General features: G+C 40.6%; 1 protein-coding gene across 1 annotated transcript in view; it reads right to left on the bottom strand.

Annotated features, from left to right (window-relative positions):
- LOC133615771 (C3a anaphylatoxin chemotactic receptor) overlaps nucleotides 1–20,347 on the bottom strand; it is a 50,955-nt gene that overhangs the window by 617 nt on the left and 29,991 nt on the right. Inside the window, exons 2-3 of the mRNA XM_061974544.2 lie at nucleotides 4,296–4,437; nucleotides 1–358 (exon numbers count right to left, since the gene is read on the bottom strand). The exon at nucleotides 1–358 is cut by the window's left edge and continues 617 nt beyond it. Of these exons, the coding sequence (XP_061830528.2) occupies nucleotides 1–358; nucleotides 4,296–4,437 (500 nt within the window). The remainder of the gene's footprint in view (nucleotides 359–4,295; nucleotides 4,438–20,347) is intronic.

Here is a 20,347-nt window from a genome sequence, read left to right as displayed (position 1 = left end):
CGGGGCGACGCAGCCGAGCCCACACGGGCCTCAGGAGGCACAAGCACCGCTCCAGGGCCACGGCGCAGACCAGGAAGGCCGAGGCGTACAAACCCAGGCCTCGCAGGAACACCACCAGGCGGCACAGGGCGGAGCCAAAGGGCCAGCTGTTGTGGTGGGCCAGGTAGCCCAACATGAGGGGCGTCCGCAGGATCAGCACCAGGTCGGCCAGGGCCAGGTTGAGGACGTAGATCCGGAAGCTGTTTGCCGCCCGGGTTTCTCCGCCTCCTCCGCCGCTGCCGTCGCTGCCTCTGCGGATGAGCCGCCGTCGACTTTGTCCGAGTGCCCAAACCACCAGCACGTTCAGAGGTACGCCCACCTGCAGAGGGAAGAAGGAACATAGAGATCAGGGGTGTCAAAGCTGCGGGCCAAATGCGGCCCACCGGCGTCTTAAATTTGACCGGGCAAGGTGTATCCATATCATATATAAATACTGTATGTAGTGGCCTAATTGCGGCCACTGTGTCGCCCTCTAGTGGCACACAAAAGTAACTCTGCCATTAAATTGAATCTTCCGGTCACTGAAGCACATCATTTACTTATATGACCCAATCCAAACAACCTTCCCTTATCACCGGTACAAAAATTACTTTGCATGCAGTCCGGTTTCCGGCCAAATTTCGTTAAATCCAATGCGGCCCCGGCAGTCAAATAGTTGATATAGTTCATCCATTCATCCATTTTCTACCGCTTGTCCCTTCCGGGGTCGCGGGGGGGTGCTGGAGCCTATCTCAGCTGCATTCGGGCGGAAGGCGGCGTACACCCTGGACAAGTCGCCACCTCATCGCAGGGCCAACACAGATAGACAAACAACATTCACATCACATATAAATATGCAGTGGCTTAATTGCGGCCACTTTGTCTCCCTCTGGTGGCCAACAAAAGTAACTCTGCCATGAATTGTGTCTTCAGGGCACTGAAGCACAGCATTCACTTATATGACCCGATCCAAACAACCTTCCCTTATTACCGTACAGAAAAAAAAACAATCGACCGGTACAAAAATTACTTTGCATGCAGTCCGGTTTCCGGCCAAATTTATTAAATCCAATGCGGCCTCCCAGTCAAAAAGTTGATATAGTTAATTAGTCTTAATTTTTCACAAAAAGCTTTTATATGTAACTGAGTTTCTGTTTTTTTTGGTGTTTTTTATTTATTTTTTTATTTTTTTACATCAATTTATGCCGACAATTTCATTGGACAAAAAATTTGTGAGCAAAATCTTGGTTCAAAAATGTAAAGATTCAGTGTAAAACAAAAAAACAGGATCGATTGGTTCAGTCTAAAATTACCTGAAGACGGGCTGGATGATTATGGCAAAAATAACACTAACGATTATTTTTGATTCATATTGTGATTACGATTAATGACAAGATTATTTGTTAAATTGAAAGCAAATGCATTTATTGTGCCGCCAAAACTCAACTTTCAATTTAGTTTGAAAAAAAAACCTGTATATACATTAGTAACGAATATACCACAACAAGTAAAATAATAATAATAGCAATAACAATACATTAGAATATAATAGCAAAATAAAACAATATAATTAGGTTTTTTCCTTTTTAATTGTTTTTAATTCAGTTTTTTACCTTTTACACTCTTTTTACAACAATAGAGTGTGTGTCGAATAAAATGTTTCTTAATTAAAGTGCAAAAATCTTCACATTTATTTGGCCAATTTTGAGCAGTATTTCAGGTCAAAGCATAATAAGTGCGGAAATGTATCATTAAGTGCTTTAAGTACATTATACTTGTGTCAGCTACTGTTTTGAAACCTTTATTTTGTTAGCGCAGTCAGACCGGATGTGGCGCAATGCGCTATTATTGTGAAGGGGGGGGAGGGGAAGTGAGCCGTGCTGTTGTTCTTAGCTTGACGCGTAAAGAGGCCACTCACTTGATGTAAGGATGTAAATGTAAGAAAAATGGAATGTAATGAGAAAAAACTGACATTTTTAAACTAATAATAATAATAATAATAACATAGTCACTTATAACACAAAGTTTTGTCTTTGGGTATGAAAATATCTGTTTTTAGCATTAAAAATAAAATTAAAATTAAAAAAATATGAAAATGGTCCCCCCATACTTGACTTTTCAGTATGTGGCCCTTGGTTGAAAAAGTTTATCAGAAGCTGTCAAAATAGAAATAGAATATAAAAAATATTTAGTTAGTAAATAAAAAATAAAAATAAAATCCTAGCTTATAAATTCATTAAAAATAATACAACAACCATAATGAACACTGTTCAAAGTGTAACTGCATTTTTGACACACCAGGTTATGCAGTTACACAATTGTATTATTAATATTTATTCTATTCTTACATGGGAAAAAAACAACAGTAAAAATGAAAAAAAAAAGCTGAAATGTTCTAACTAATAATTGATAATATACCAATAATCACCAATAATACAAAGCTAACACAATATTTGTTTATAGCATTGTTTTAAATTAAAAAAAATAGCAATATTGCAATATTTTTTACTTTCCAGTATGCGACCCCTCAGCGGGAAAAGGTTTGGCCACCCCTGAACTAAAGTATCAAACGTATCGATATTTTGATTTGAGAGCATAAAAATCTGGTATCGCCGGTATCGACATTTCAGTATCGATCTGCACATCACTACTTCTGACCCTTACAATAATAATAAATAATACTTGAGCTGAATGGCAATATATGGTATATATCTCAATATTTTTTTCTTAAAGTAAAAACAACACACAAAACAGTCCTAGTTACCTGAGATACTAAGTATGTCATTATTTTGACTTAGTAAATATTGACTTACTTAACAACGAAGACCCACCGCCTAAACTAAAGTCTTAAAAAATAAATAAATTTACAAAAAAAAATTTGTTGGTTTTTTTGTCCTGTAAATTAAGCATGATGAGTTGAGCATATATCAGCATGTGGCCCCACTTTTAAGTCTTTTTTTCAAACACTTATTGCAAATGTTTATTTACAGTAAGTCATTAATTTGACTTAGTCATTGTTTTGACTTAGTAAATATTGACTTACTAAGACAAAAGAATGACTAAGTCAAATTAAATTTTGCAAATGTTTATTTACAGTAAGTCATTAATTTGACTTAGTCATTGTTTTGACTTAGTAAATATTGACTTACGAAGACAAAATAATGACTAAGTCAAATTAATGACTTACTGTAAATAAACATTTGCAATAAGTGTTTGAAAAAAAGACTTAAAAGTGGGGCCACATGCTGATATATGCTCAACTCATCATGCTTAATTTACAGGACAAAAAAAACATCTTTTTTTTTTTTTAAATGTATTTATTTTTTAAGACTTTAGTTTAGGCGGTGGGTCTTTGTTGTTAAGTAAGTCAATATTTACTAAGTCAAAATAATGACATACTTAGTATTATCTCAGGTAACTAGGACTGTTTTGTGTGTTGTTTATACTTTACGAAAAAAATATTGAGATATATACCATATATTGCCATTCAGCATACGGAGCGGAAAATTCCTCGTCCGTCCGCCTGTCCCGGGCGACGCCCCCTTCCCCCCTTCCCCCTGTAGAGTCACTATTCTGGGGGAAACACTGTACTCCCTCCACAAAACTCAAGTATTATTTATTATTATTGTAAGGGTCAGAAGTAGTGATGTGCAGATCGATACTGAAATGTCGATACCGGCGATACCAGATTTGTATGCTCTCAAATCAAAATATCGATACGTTTGATACTTTAGTTCAGGGGTGGCCAAACCTTTTCCCGCTGAGGAGTCGCATACTGGAAAGTAAAAAATATTGCAATATTGCTATTTTTTTCATTTAAAACAATGCTATAAACAAATATTGTGTTAGCTTTGTATTATTGGTGATTATTGGTATATTATCAATTAATTATTGTTGGTATATTATCAATTAATTTGACTTAGTCATTGTTTTGACTTACTAAGACAAAATAATGACTAAGTCAAATTAATGACTTACTGTAAATAAACATTTGCAATAAGTGTTTGAAAAAAAAGACTTAAAAGTGGGGCCATATGCTCAACTCATCATGCTTAATTTACAGGACAAAAAAAACAAAACAATTTTTTTTGTAAATTTATTTATTTTTTAAGACTTTAGTTTAGGCGGTGGGTCTTTGTTGTTAAGGCGGCCGCCTTAACAACAAAGCGCTGCGGGAAGCCCTGGAGTAACAAGCAGCAAATGGCACCAGAAGTGTGCACTCTGTCATGCAGTCACAGAGGGAATATTTATCATTAAAAAAAAAAAGGTTCTCTCACCAGGAAAATAATCAAAGTCGCTGCAATCTGGACTCCGCGGCTCGCCTCCGACTGCCAAAAACTCCGAGGGCCGCTTGGGGCGGTGGCAAGTTGGTCAAGCTTGTACGTGGCGTTTATGGCGGCCATTGAGGGGACGAGCGTGCTGACAGAAAGAAAACATGTCACAGTACACTGCAAAAAGTCAGTGTTCAAAAACAAGAAAAAAAATACAAAAATGAGGGGTATTTTATTTGAACTAAGCAAAATTATCTGCCAATAGAACAAGAACATTTGGTTTGTCAAGACTTTCCAAAACAAGTAAAATTAGCTCATTTCAATGAACCCCAAAATACCTTAAAATAAGTATATTCTCACTAATAACAAGTGCACTTTTCTTGGTAGAAAAAGAAAAAGAGACCTTTTTGCTCAATATGTTGAAAAATATTCTTAAATGAAGTAAATGCTAGTGCCATTATCTTGACATAATGATATGCGCTCGGCATTACATTTCTTGAAACTTATACTAAAAAGTAATTTATTGTTCTTAATGGAAAGGCAACAGAGCAACCGCTTGTTACTCTCGGGGTCTCCTAGCCACTCAGGCAAATCATATGGTCTAAAAATGCATTTTTCCATGGATAACATGACATCATCGCGCCAAGTGCGTGCTCTTTCAGTCAATTTGTGCACATATATACAGCCCGGCCCCCGGCCAAAATTTTTTAATTGTAATTTTGAGGAATTTATCTGAATGTGCATGAACTCTTTCTGTTCAAAATTGTTAGAAATGTTAAATGTTTAAATATTAACTGTCAGTTTACTGTACTGTGCCAACTGTACTACTATATGAGTACATCTTTTCTATTGTTTCATTGAAAATGAAACAGCAAAGTCCATTTGGCTGTCATCTGTTTTAATTATGAGACACAATTGTGTCAAAGTCATGATTTTTTTTTTTCATGCTTGAAATAAGAAATGATTACTTTAAAAAAGTAGTTTTATACTTGTGAGTGTTGATGACACAGCTTTGCAACAGTTGATATTCTAGTTTCAAGCATGTTTTACTCAATATAGGTCATACAATCTCAGCAACAAGCTGGAATATCTTACTGAGATCATTTAGGACTGAAACACTTAAAACAAATAAAACACTAACATAAAATCTGCTTAGTGAGAAGAATAATCTTATCAGACAGAAAATAAGCAAATATCACCCTTATTTGAGATATTTAATCTTACTTAGATTTCAGTTTTTGCAGTGTATGGCCCGCAAAAGCTTGGAAATAATATGTGTCAATAAAATACCTTATATTTTCTTTCTTTACTTTCTTATTTTCTTACTAAAGGTATTAGTTTTTTTTTTTGTAATATAGTGTCCAATATTGCAACAAATATTATATTATCTAACTTTGTTGGTCAAAATCCAAATAAATACTTAAATATTAAGGGTGTAACGGTACACAAAAATTTCGGTTCGGTACGTACCTCGGTTTAGAGGTCACGGTTCGGTTCATTTTCGGTACAGTAAGAAAACAACAAAATATACATTTTTTGGTTATTTATTTACCAAATTTGTAAACAATGGCTTTATCCTTCTAACATTGGGAACACTATAATAATTCTGCCCCAAAATAGAAATAACTCAATCATCAATCAGGTTAGGGTTAGAGGGTTAGGGTTAGGGTTAGAGGGTTAGGGTTAGGTCAACCCTAACCCTAACCCTCTAAGGATAGGGTTAGGGTTAGGGTTAGGGTTAGGGTTAGGGTTGACCTAACCCTAACCCTAACCCTTCTAGGGTTAGGGTTAGGGTGGTGGCTCACATCCATCACACACACAGCTATTTGGGCTCTGGGTTGAGTTTTTCCTTGCCCTTATGTGGGCTCTGTACCGAGGATAGGGTTAGGGTTAGGGTTAGGTCAACCCTAACCCTAACCCTCTAAGGATAGGGTTAGGGTTAGGTCAACCCTAACCCTAACCCTCTAAGGATAGGGTTAGGGTTAGGGTTAGGGTTAGGGTTGACCTAACCCTAACCCTAACCCTAGAAGGGTTAGGGTTAGGGTTAGGGTGGTGGCTCACATCCATCACACACACAGCTATTTGGGCTCTGGGGTGAGTTTTTCCTTGCCCTTATGTGGGCTCTGTACCGAGGATAGGGTTAGGGTTAGGGTTAGAAGGGTTAGGGTTAGGGCTAGAAGGGTTAGGGTTAGGGTTAGGTCAACCCTAACCCTAACCCTAACCCTAACCCTCTAAGGTTAGGGTTAGGGTTAGAGGGTTAGGGTTAGGGTTAGGGTTGACCTAACCCTTCTAACCCTAACCCTAACCCTTCTAACCCTAACCCTAACCCTAACCTTAGAGGGTTAGGGTTAGGGTTAGGGTTGACCTAACCCTAACCCTAGGGTTAGAAGGGTTAGGGTTAGGGTTAGGTCAACCCTAACCCTAACCCTAACCCTAACCCTCTAACCCTAACCCTATCCTTAGAGGGTTAGGGTTAGGGTTAGGGTTGACCTAACCCTAACCCTAACCCTTCTAACCCTAACCCTTCTAACCCTAACCCTAACCCTAACCCTATCCTCGGTACAGAGCCCACATAAGGGCAAGGAAAAACTCACCCCAGAGCCCAAATAGCTGTGTGTGTGATGGATGTGAGCCACCACTAGGCTGATCATGAATGCTATGGATAATAATAACATACATATACACACAGGGTCCATTGCCAGGGTTAATGCGGTCAACATATATCAAATAAAAACTAAATAAGATAAGGCTCAGAATGTTTTTTAACAAAACCTTTCTACATATAATGTGCTTTTTTTGATTGATTGATTGAGACTTTTATTGGTAGATTGCACAGTACAGTACATATTCCGTACAATTGACCACTAAATGATAACACCCCAATAAGTTTTTCAACTTGTTTAAGTCCACTTTAATCAACATTAAACTGCCTCAAGTTGTTGCTCAGATTAAATAAAATGACAAAACTTTTCTTCTACATATAAAAAGTGCAACATTAAACAGTTTCAAGTCAACTCAGATTAACTTTTCTCCCCCCCCCCCGAGCCTTTAACCCTGGTGACTTTCACTCAATCTTCATGTTTTCATCTACAAAACCATTCTGGGTATCACTCCATCTTATCGGTCTTGTCTTTTAACAAAGAAACAAGGAAGTCACAATCTTCGTTCAATGAATGTTCTGCAATTTGTCGTCCCCAAAGTAAGAACTGAACTGGGCAAGAAAGCATTTAGGTTTTCAGCAGCAAAGGCTTGGAATAACCTACAATGGAATATTCAACTTCAAACCCTAGTTACTACGTTGAATGAGTTTAAAGCTTCTGTGAAAGGACTGCAGTCTACCTTGTCTGTATGCACATGTGCTATGTGAGCAAGTTTTAATGTTGTTAGTTTGATGTTTTATATGTTGTTTACTGTTTTTAATGTAACCTTGCTGCTGCCCTCTTGGCCAGGTCTCCCTTGGAAAAGAGATCTTTAATCTCAATGGGATTTTTACCTGGTTAAAGGGGAACATTATCACCAGACCTATGTAAGCGTCAATATATACCTTGATGTTGCAGAAAAAAGACCATATATTTTTTTAACCGATTTCCGAACTCTAAATGGGTGAATTTTGGCGAATTAAACGCCTTTCTATTATTCGCTCTCGGAGCGATGACGTCACATCGGGAAGCAATCCGCCATTTTCTCAAACCCCGAGTCAAATCAGCTCTGTTATTTTCCGTTTTTTCGACTGTTTTCCGTACCTTGGAGACATCATGCCTCGTCGGTGTGTTGTCGGAGGGTGTAACAAACACGAACAGGGACGGATTCAAGTTGCACCAGTGGCCCAAAGATGCGAAAGTGGCAAGAAATTGAACGTTTGTTCCGCACACTTTACCCACGAAAGTTATGCTACGACAGAGATGGCAAGAATGTGTGGATATCCTGCGACACTCAAAGCAGATGCATTTCCAACGATAAAGTCAAAGAAATCTGCCGCCAGACCCCCCATTGAATCTGCCGGAGAGTGTGAGCAATTCAGGGACAAAGGTCCTCGGTAGCACGGCAAGCAATGGCGGCAGTTTGTTCCCGCAGACGAGCGAGCTAAACCCCCTGGATGTCTTGGCTCACACCGTCCCTTATGCCACCGAAGATGATCGAGAGAAGAATATCGACCCTATCTTCCCTGGCCTGCTGACATCAACTCCAAAACTGGACAGATCAGCTTTCAGGAGAAGATAGCGGATGAAGGTATGTCTACAGAATATATTAATTGATGAAAATTGGGCTGTCTGCACTCTCAAAGTGCATGTTGTTGCCAAATCTATTTCATATGCTGTAAACCTAGTTCATAGTTGTTAGTTTCCTTTAATGCCAAACAAACACATACCAATCGTTGGTTAGAAGGCGGTCGCCGAATTTGTCCTCGCTTTCTCCCGTGTCGCTGGCTGTCGGGTCGTTTTCGTCGGTTTCGCTTGCATACGGTTCAAACCGATATGGCTCAATAGCTTCAGTTTCTTCTTCAATTTCGTTTTCGCTACCTGCCTCCACACTACAACCAATACATTCGTAATCTGTTGAATCGCTTAAGCCGCTGAAATCCGAGTCTGAATGCGAGCTAATGTCGCTATAGCTTGCTGTTCTATGCGCCATGTTTGTTTGTGTTGGCTTCACTATGTGACGTCACAGGAAAATGGACGGGTGTATATAACGATGGTTAAAATCAGGCACTTTGAAGCTTTTTTTAGGGATATTGCGTGATGGGTAAAATTTTGAAAAAAACTTCGAAAAATAAAATAAGCCATTGGGAACTGATTTTTAATGGTTTTAACCCTTCTGAAATTGTGATAATGTTCCCCTTTAAATAAAGGCTAAATAAAAAATAAATTTTTTGCCAGAAAAATCAGTTTATCCACATTGTCTGCAGAAAGAAGAAGTGGGTCAAAATCTAGTTTTTAATGCAATATGGTCTTAAATCTGCTGCTATAAAAACATTTGTTATTGCTTTAGCCCTGCCTGACTCGCCGAGGAGAGGCTGCTTGAATGCGGTGTTTGCACCACGCTCGTCTTTCTCGTCGTTGAAGCGATGTTCACTTGGGGGTGGTGACGCTTCAAACGGGTTAGCATGTTTGACGTGTTGCCAGAAGCATACCCTACCGCTGCTGAACAATGTCGGCGATCCGCTTTTGCTTTGTTGTCGTAGCCCGGTAGCCGCTGGCATGCCGTGTGTTGTGCCTGGCTGTGCATTGTTTACGCAACGTGCGGTACGCTACTTAATATGTCCGCGTGGAAACTCGTTCGGTACACCTCCGAATTGAACCAAAACCCCCGTACTGAAACGGTTCATAACAAATACACGTACCGTTACACCCTTATTAAATATATGCTTAACTTATGGTTTCGAAGCAAGTTATCCATCAAATTGTACACTATAAAAATGACTACCGTATTTTTCGGACAATAAGTCGCAGTTTTTTTCACAGTTTGGCCGGGGGTGCGACTTATACTCAGGAGCGACTTATATTATCAAGTATTTCTTATATATATATATATATATATATATGTATATATATATATATATATATATATATATAAAGAAATACTTGACTTTAGGTGAATTCTAGCTATAAAAATATATTTATTTTATTATATATATATATATATATATATATATATATATATATATATATATATATATATATATATATATAAAAGAAATACTTGACGAAATACTAAGTCAAGTATTTCATATATATATATATATATATATATATATATATATATATATATATATATATATATATATATATATATATATACATATATATATATATATATAAAAGAAATACTTGACGAAATACTAAGTCAAGTATTTCATATATATATATATATATATATATATATATATATATATATATATATATATATCTGAAATACTTGACTTTCAGTGAATTCTAGCTATAAATATATATTTATTTTATGATATATATATATATATATATATATATATATATATATATATATATATATATATATATATATATATATATATAAAATAAATACTTGAATTTCAGTGTTCATTTATTTACACATATACACACACATAACACTCATCTACTCATTGTTGGGTTAAGTGTTGAATTGTCCATCCTTGTTCTATTCTCTGTCACTATTTTTCGAACCATGCTGAACACCCTCTCTGATGATGCATTGCTGTGTGGCACGCACAAAAGTGCTTTCATCAAATGCACTAGATGGCAGTATTGTCCTGTTTAAGAGTGTCACAACATTGCTGTTTACGGCAGACAAACTGCTTTACGGTAGACAAAAACGTGACTGCTGTTGTTGTGTGTTGTTGCCGCGCAGGGAGGACGTTAATGAAACTGCCTAACAATAAACCCACATAAGAAACCAAGAACTTGCCCTCGATCATTCTACAGTTATGACGTGATTGGGCAGGTACGCTGTTTATATTATGGGTTAGCGGACTCAGGTCCGCATGGACCTGAGTCCGCCTGAATTTCGGGAGATTTTTGGGAGAAAATTAGTCCCGGGAGGTTTTCGGGAGAGGCACTGAATTTCGGGAGTCTCCCGGAAAATCCGGGAGGGTTGGCAAGTATGTGTTACACCCTTACTAAATGGGCATTATTTCATGTTCAGATGGCTGTAATGATGTAAAAAAAAGCATATTTAGATGCTCGAAAATAATGGATTTATTAAAATGAATGCATATTGGCAGAGAAGTGCTCATAACACTAATCTTTAAGCAGGCCGTTAAAACGAGTTCAAACATGACTTATTCCTGTTTTTGTCCAGACTTCAAGCCTGCATAAAGTGACTTAAACACACATTTACACCTGCCAGTTGTTGCCCTGCCGCGTTATGACTAAAAAGAAAAGTATGCGTTATTATTTATCAGAACAGAACGCCGCCTCGGGGGCCCTCTGCAAACATGCACCTACACCTCACCTGGACACAGGAAGTGTGGGAACACACCCACCTCGGTCCCCACACCGTACGTAACGCATTGAAATCTTATAGAGCGTAATGGATTTTCAACACATTTTTTTTTTTACGCCGCACAGTATAACCTTCAGGATTACGCAACACCTTTTCTGCAAAAGTTGCAATGACAGAATTTGCTCCTTACCTCCTTTGTTGTTGATGTGCGGGGTTGAAGACATGGAAGGAAAGAGGGAAAGAGCGACTGATAATGGTTATTTAAATATCTCTCTCTCTTTCTCTCTCTCTCGCCCCCTTGTCTCCTTCCTGTGTGTGATTGCTCCACAAACTTCTTCCAATGAACACCCCTAAAGCAAGTTAATGTGACTGCAATATGATTAATAAGTAGATGTGGTAATTGTATGCAATTTATTAGGGACCGAGTCCCTTTGGGACAGAGGACCCTATTGAATTTCTAGCGTTTTATTATTATACCGCCGCCTCTTTGAGCTGTAATTTGACCCCCTTAATATGCTTCAAAACTCACTAAATTGGACACACACATCAGGACTGGCAAAAATTTGCGATCTAATCAAAAAAACCAAACCCCAAAACTCAAAATTGCGCTCTAGCGCCCCCTAGGAAGAAAACACAGACAAAACTGCCTCTAACTCCCAGTAGGAATGTCGTAGAGACCTCTATGTAGGTCTCACTTAGACCTATATTTCATACACTGACAACCCTCGGCAAAAATCAACAGGAACTTTGCAGTTCCCCATTCAAAACAAAAGTTGTGTAAAAACAGTCACCTTTTTTTCAAACATTATCTCCTCTGAGCGCGTTTGTCGTGTCGGCTTCAAATTAGCACAGGAGAGAGATTGAACCCTTCTGATTAAAAGTTGATGAAAGAGTTTTAATTACTGCTCCGGTTTGGATTTTATGAGCCCTCAAAGTCGGTCCCGTCCATCGCTGCTTGCAGCTTTAAAGGGGGAACATTATCACAATTTCATTAAAACCATTAAAAATCAGTTCCCAGTGGCTTATTATATTTTTCGAAGTTTTTTTCAAAATTTTACCCATCACGCAATATCCCTAAAAAAAGCTTCAAAGTGCCTGATTTTAACCATCGTTATAAACACCCGTCCATTTTCCTGTGACGTCACATAGTGAAGCCAACACAAACAAATATGGCGGAAAGAACAGCAAGCTACAGCGACATTAGCTCGGATTCAGACTCGGATTTCAGCGGCTTAAGCGATTCAACAGATTACGCATGTATTGAAACGGATGGTTGTAGTGTGGAGGCAGGTAGCGAAAACGAAATTGAAGAAGAAACTGAAGCTATTGAGCCATATGGGTTTGAACCGTATGCAAGCAAAACCGACGAAAACGACACGGGAGAAAGCGAGAACGAATTTGGCGATCGCCTTCTAACCAACGATTGGTATGTGTTTGTTTGGCATTAAAGGAAACTAACAACTATGAACTAGGTTTACAGCATATGAAATACATTTGGCAACAACATGCACTTTGAGAGTGCAGACAGCCCAATTTTCATCAATTAATATATTCTGTAGACATACCCTCATCCGCGCTCTTTTCCTGAAAGCTGATCTGTCCAGTTTTGGAGTTGTTGTCACCAAGACATCCAGGAGGTTTAGCTCGCTCGTCTGCGGGAACAAACTGCCGCCATTGCTTGCCGTGCTACCGAGGTCCTTTGTCCCTGAATTGCTCACACACTCTGGCAGATTCAATGGGGGTCTGGCGGCAGATTTCTTTGACTTTATCGTTGGAAATGCGTCTGCTTTGAGTGTCGCAGGATATCCACACATTCTTGCCATCTCTGTCGTAGCATAGCTTTCGTCGGTAAAGTGTGCGGAACAAACGTCCAATTTCTTGCCACTTTCGCATTTTTGGGCCACTGGTGCAACTTGAATCCGTCCCTGTTCGTGTTGTTGCACCCTCCGACAACACACCGACGAGGCATGATGTCTCCAAGGTAAGGAAAACAGTCGAAAAAACGGAAAATAACAGAGCTGATTTGACTCGGTGTTTGAGAAAATGGCGGATTGCTTCCCGTTGTGACGTCATCGCACCGAGAGCGAATATCAGAAAGGCGTTTAATTCGCCAAAATTCACCCATTTAGAGTTCGGAAATCGGTTAAAAAAATACATGGTCTTTTTTCTGCAACATCAAGGTATATATTGACGCTTACATAGGTCTGGTGATAATGTTCCCCTTTAATTAAACATTGTATTGATTTCTGATGGACTTTATGTCAATGCTAAAAGTTATCATTTAAAGTTTTTCTTCTTCCTTCCCATCTTGGGAAGACAAAATATATATTTAACTGTTTTCTCTCTTTAATAAAACCTAAACTACTTTGTAACAACAAGGGATGGGTGTCAGGTTCAAACACTGATGACATCTATTAAACAAGACAAGAGGCAAAAAATCAAACAGAGACAGAATAAAATTTGGACTCAATATTGACGAGAAACATGGCGACTGTACTCTCAGTACAGTCTTCAACCACGCTCTGCCACAAGATTGCACTCCCCCTTCTTTATTTGACTTTCTCCCCCCCTACCTGACCACAGCTGCTTCCAGAGGGAAGTGGGTCGTAAACAGCGTTGCCTTCGGTTACCGAACAGTTCAAAGAGAGTTCCATAAAATAGTTCAAAGAGAGTTCCATAAAATAGTTCAAAGAGAGTTCCATAAAATAGTTCAAAGAAAGTTCCATAAAATAGTTCAAAAAGAGTTCATAAAATACTTCAAAAAAAGTTTGTCTGGAAGCCGGGTGGCCTGCAGGCCACGCCTCCTCACAATGACATTAAGTTACAAAACAGTTGCATGTCCAAGACGTTAGATGGTGTGTTAACTAGTCAGTTCAGTCTTTGCGGAATATAGTCTTTTGTTGCGCCCTAAAAAGTGTTAATAATGTAAGTATTGTACTTATTATGCACCAGCTGTGTGACTGTAATGTGCATCGACTGCTGGACTCTAGGAAGAGGTTCCGCAGCCTCCGTAGCAGAACCTTCAGCTTCTGTTACAGCGTCTTCCCTCAGGCCATAAGACTCTTAAACGCATCATAATAATCCCCTCAATCCCCCCCCCCCCCCCCTCCCCAAACGGATTAACTCGCTGGAATACAAAGGCAATATAACATACATCCATAAACGTGGATGCATACGCAAAAGTGCATTATATTTATCTGTACAGTAATCTATTTATTTATATCTGCACCTTATTGCTCTTTTATCCTGCACTATGAGCTAATGCAACAACATTTTGTTCTTATCTGTACTGTAAAGTTCAAATTTGAATGACAATAAAATGAAGTCGAAGTCTTAAGTCTAATCCTAGTAGTAGTTTTCATTAACAAATTTGGAGGGGTTGAAACCGCCGTGTAAAATCGCTAATGCTAATCAGTAGCATATCAATAGCAAAGCCAATGCATATTAGCATCAAGCCAGCACTTAAAAAACACCGAACTATCTATTAAACAAAGACAAGAAGCAAGGAATCAAACAGAGACAGGATTAAATTTAGCTCATGAGGAGAGCGCGTGCACTTGTACCCTCGTACAATGTCGCCCCGCCGCTCTGAGGAGGGAGCTCCACGCCTCCTCATTTTTTTGGGCATTTCCTGATTACATAGCTGCAGCTGCTTCTAGGGGGAGGTGGTCATAAACAGCTGTTGCACTCGGTCATAAACAGTTCAAAGAAAAGTCGCCTGGAGCGGTGTTACGTCTGCTCCCTCTCTGCTTTGTAGATCTCAGGTTATGACAAGGTCTTCCTGTGGCTGTCCAATAGATCAAAGAAACCGACACCTCCGCGTCGCATCCCATCGCAACACGAAAGAATGCAGAAAAATGGAGGGGGGGGGGGGGGAGAGAAGCAACCTACATTAACCTTGTAGATTGTTATAGTAACAATAGGTTAAGCTTTGTCAGTGTGCCATGTGTTATACCCAGTTTACCCTAGGGCAACAACGTTAATATATGTTTGATGAAACGTGATTATGTGCATGAGTGTATGTCTGCATATGTACTTGTATACGTACAGAATGTGTATGTGTTTGTACAGTGAATGTATATGTACAGTATGTGTATATGTATGTTTGTATAATGAATGTGCGTGTGGATGTACGAACTTTGAGTATGTAAATATGTACTGTATTTGTGTAGTGTATGTATGTGGGAGCGTAGATACCTATGCATGCATGTTTGTATGTATGTATGTATGTGAGTATATGTGAATTTGTATGTACAATACATTTGACTCCCAGTGTGCATGGGAGCCAGAGTACGGTCCCAGCCTCGCCGAGAGCCCAACCCACAAACAGTAGGTGTGTTGCCCAGGGAACCAGGGACCATTTCCCCCACGCAGCCAAACCGGCCAGCGACTGGAACCCCAGAGCCCGGCCCACCGCGCCACCCACAAAGGTCAGCAGCAGGCCGCAGACAGACGCACCCGGCAGAGGACAAGGCACGAGCAAAGCAGGAGACAGCCAGACCCCAAGCCAGCGAGAGACCACACCCCACACAGGCAGAAAGGCGGGACGCCCCGCCCGGGGGACGTAGAGACTCCCCGCAACCGGACGGGAAGACCGCCCCCTCCCCACCGGCAACCGGGCCCCCATGAGCCCACCCCCACCCCCGGAGAGCGCGGCGAGGCCAGCCCCCGGCCACCCCACCCAAATCGGCCGCCGCAGGACCACCCGGCACGGGGCCACGGGAACCACCCACCCCACCCGCAGGGACCCCAACGATGGAGATGGAACAACTAGCAACCGCTTTGCCGAGTTCCCCCCCTGAGGGAGGGGAAAAATAAAAAAATAATATTAGTAAAATATATTAAAAATAAATACATTAAAAAAAAAAAGGATTAAAAGAAGATCACAGACATGCTGACACACAAGATCACTACCCCAGCAACTGGCCGACTCGCAGCACCTCGGAATACCTTGCAGCACCAAGCTACCACAGTAGACGCAGGGACTAGACCCAGCAGGCCCCAACCAAGACGGGCACCCGGAAGGGATGGACGGTGGGACCCGGGAGCTCCAGACACGCAGTCCGGATGCAGTAGCCTGAGGCGCCGACCCCCGCCTGACAGGCAGGCCCAGAGCGTACCCCCAGAAATATACATACATACATATATACATATTAGAGATGCGCGGATAGGCAATTACTTCATCCGCAACCGCATGACAAAAGTCGTCAACCATCCGCATCCACCCGAATTAACATTTAATCAACACCGCACCCGCCCGCACCCGCCCGTTGTTATATATCTAATATAGACGATGCAAGGCATTAGTGAGGTTATAAAGCTTTTGCCTGTTAAAGAAAAGAGACTGATCCAATGCAGCAATCATCTGGGAGCCGCGCTGAGCGCACCTCCAAGCGCGTGGAGGTGCGATGTCCCTCGCACCCGGGCTCGCGCCCGAGGCTTCAGCGCCATCCATTTTCAGGGCTAGTTGATTTGGCAGGTGGGTTGTTACACACTCCTTAGCGGGTTCCGACTTCCATGGTCTGATGAGCGTCGGCATCGGGCGCCTTAACCCGGCGTTCGGTTCATCCCGCAGCGCCAGTTCTGCTTGCCCCACCCCTTTCGTGAGCGCACTGCGCGCGGAGTGACCCCTGTTACGAGCCCCCGGCAACGGGGGTGGCGGGCAGGTAAGCTGCGCGGGCGGGGCATGCGGAGTGACCCCTGTTACGAGCCCCCGGCCACGGGGTGGCGGGCAGGTAAGCTGCTTACCTGCTGCGCGTGACGCCGGCCGCGGCGAAGGCGGACGAGGCGGGGTGTCGTGCGGTGGGCGCGGTGGTGACCCTGGACGTGCGTCGGGCCCTTCTCGCGGATCCCCTCAGCTACGGCTCCCGGTGGGGCCCTCTCGGGGGAAGGGGCCTCGGTCCCGGACCACGGCGAGGCGTCCCTTCTCCGCTCCGTAAAAGTGTCCATCTCTTTTTTTTTTTCTTCTTCTGTTGTGGCATATGCTGCAGGTGCCTGCTCGTTTTTCGTATGTGGGTAACAACATTTAACTATGTATATATATTTCCGAATTGGTTTAACTGCCACCCGCCTGAATCTATTTAAAATCTAATTTTTTTTAAATTTCAACCGCCCGACCCGACCCGCGGATAAAATCTAATTTTTTTTTTATTTCAACCGCCCGAACCGCGGATAATCCGCGGACTCCGCGGTTGTGTCCGCAAACCGCGCATCTCTAATACATATACATATACATGTACACATACACACACATACACATATATACATATACATACACATACATACACACATGTACACATATACTGTATATACATACACACGTATATACATACTGTACATATTATACACAGTTCGTCAGCCCCGACAACCAACACGCGCGCGCGCTGCCACCAGTCACAACATCAGCCACCCCCCTGCACCAGACCCAGCAGCCACGGGCACCCACACCACAAACAAACAGCAGCAGAAACAGCAGCTGACATACCCCCAGACAGCCAGCACCACCCAATCAAATCAAAGCGATCAAAAAAAACTGCGACCAGCAACCACACGCCAACAGGATCACGGAGACCAGCCAGCGCCAGTCAGCCCAAACGCCAACATGCAAACAAGAGACACCAAAAGACCCCACCACCCCAACCCAAACCCGCACAAACACACCACCGCCCAAACAACCGAGACACAGCATCCAGACCAGACACGGGGGCCGCGCTGCCACCACATCAAGTCACCAACAGAGACCCCACAGCGCAAGGTCGGGCCACACGGGCACGGACCCCACCCAACAGGAAGTGAGACCCGCGCGACGCCACACACAAATAAATAATAAGATTTAAAAAATAATTAAAAATAAAAAAAATAAAAAAGTTGTGTAATAACTTATATACAATTATTCTGACAAGAAAAGCCTTACTTAACTGAGGTTGAAGCGTTTTTTTTTGAGTAAACGGGCGATCCAGGTTAGAAACACCGTTGAATTTTAGGTGACTCGATGCCTGGTAGGACCGGCGGGATCCAGTCAATGCCCTCCAAAAAAAGTACCGGAAGTTGTGTCTATGAAAATGATTAATCCCCAATTAGGCTAATTATATAAAATGTAACATTTTAAAATACTTGTATGTTTTATTCTATTGTATTCATTCAACCAGTAAAGAGAAACATCCCATTGAGATGAAGAACCCAGTAAATCACACACAATCACAATAGCATTAAGATCGCATTTTATTTGCGTATTATTGAATATAATTAATATAAACACTGAATAAAGCTGATGAAAATGTTACAAAATGCTTTATTTAGTGTGCAGAAATAGGATTGGTCCTATTTAAAAAGAAAAACAAAAAGCTTTTGTAATGTAATAACTAATGTTCTCCACTAGGTGTCGCCGTTACTCATTCATTGGCACGGAAAATAGTTCTTGATAAAAAGGATAATTTTAATGGTTTCATTCGATATCTTCTATTTAACACCCGAGGTCTATCTGTCGATATGAAGTTGTAGTTTTTTTAAATGTTCCATGCCATTTTTTCAAAACCTTGTTTATTTATGGAAAAAAACCACCAAAATGTGCAATATTTTCTCACCAAAAATGTCAGTGGAATATTTGATTTGAAATAATTGAACCCTTAAATAGGTCAATAATTCATACCATCATTGATTTTGATTTATTATTATTATTTGAGCAGTGACAGTTTATAAACAAAATCCCACTAAAATTCTTGGAGTCATAAAAGTGTTAAAAACAAGTCATACTTTTTTTGTTTTTACTTTCAACACTGAAGTCTCTAGATTAACTTCAAATCTGTCGATTCCAAGTTTGGATTTTTTAATGTTTTTGTTTATTTGTCCAACGCCCTTTTTGTCAAAAAAAACATTGTTTTTATATGACAAATACACAAAATGTGCAATGTTTTCCCAACAAAATTTTTATGTAAAGTAATTCCATCCTTAAACAGGTCAATAATTCATAACAACATTTATTTTGATTCATTATTATTTTTCGAGCAATGACAGATTTAAAGGAAAAAAACAGTCTGCATAGCAGCTTTGTGTTATTAGATTCAAAAATGCTACTTTTTTTTTTAAATGGTATGCACTTATATTCCACTTTTTATGTTGTTGTTTTTTCTTAAATAGTATTTTTAAAATGTGCCTTTTGTTAAAAAAAAAAACTTTTGACACCTCAGGTTTGGGAGGATCAGGATTGCATTATTTTGAGTGTTGGACGTCACACACACAATGGCAAAGATCAATGTTTACATTTGCATTGCCAACATGAAAAGTGCACACAGTGTGACGTTCAAGTGAATCTTCAGACACCCCCCACCATGAAAACACCCACACTTCCTTTAAAAACCTGCTAATTTTAGACGCCTGTTTCAATTCGCGGAAAAAAAAAAAATGCTTTTATGTTATCGAAGCGGAGCTGGAGTCTGTGTCGCCTTACTTTGTTGTGTTTGTATTTTTACATATCATTTTACTTTCGAAATGATGCTCAGGTGTAGTTTCTGCAGACTTTAAAATGCAAATAAGAGATTTATTTTTCCCCCCGCAAGTGGCAGACATGACGTGCGCACGTGAATCATCTCACTGACGTTGTTTGTCGGAACCACTTTCCTTCTTGTCGGCCAAGTCCGAGCTTCATGCGCCGGTTTACCGGTTTACCATGAATTGCCCTAACTCTAACCCTAACCCTGACCCTATTTACGTGGACCCCGACTTAAACAAGTTGAAAAACTTATTCGGGTGTCTGTTTACTAACAAGACATCATGGCGGAGCCAAAGTCGAGTTTCTTAACATGGAGATATTCTCACTACTTTTCTTTCGTCGAGCACAAATAAAAGAACAATTTTGTTCAATGTAAGTTGTGTCTTGGATCAAAGATCTTATCTACTGCCCAAAACAGCAATTAAAATCTGCTGAAACACCTACAAAAGCAACATGCTTGGTCGAAGCTAGTAAAGAGAGACACACAGCGGCTGGATTTTAACAGAGGGACTGCTAGCCAGGACAACATTGATAGAGCCATTGCAGCATGTGTGCTAGAAAACATGCAGGCTATTTCTACAGTGGAGTCACTCACTTTCAGGCAGCTATTTAGCATGATGGCGGGCGTCAA

This window comes from Nerophis lumbriciformis, linkage group LG15 (assembly GCF_033978685.3).
Source record: "Nerophis lumbriciformis linkage group LG15, RoL_Nlum_v2.1, whole genome shotgun sequence".
Taxonomy (NCBI): Eukaryota; Metazoa; Chordata; class Actinopteri; order Syngnathiformes; family Syngnathidae; genus Nerophis; species Nerophis lumbriciformis.
This window is presented reverse-complemented; position numbering and strand designations above follow the sequence as displayed.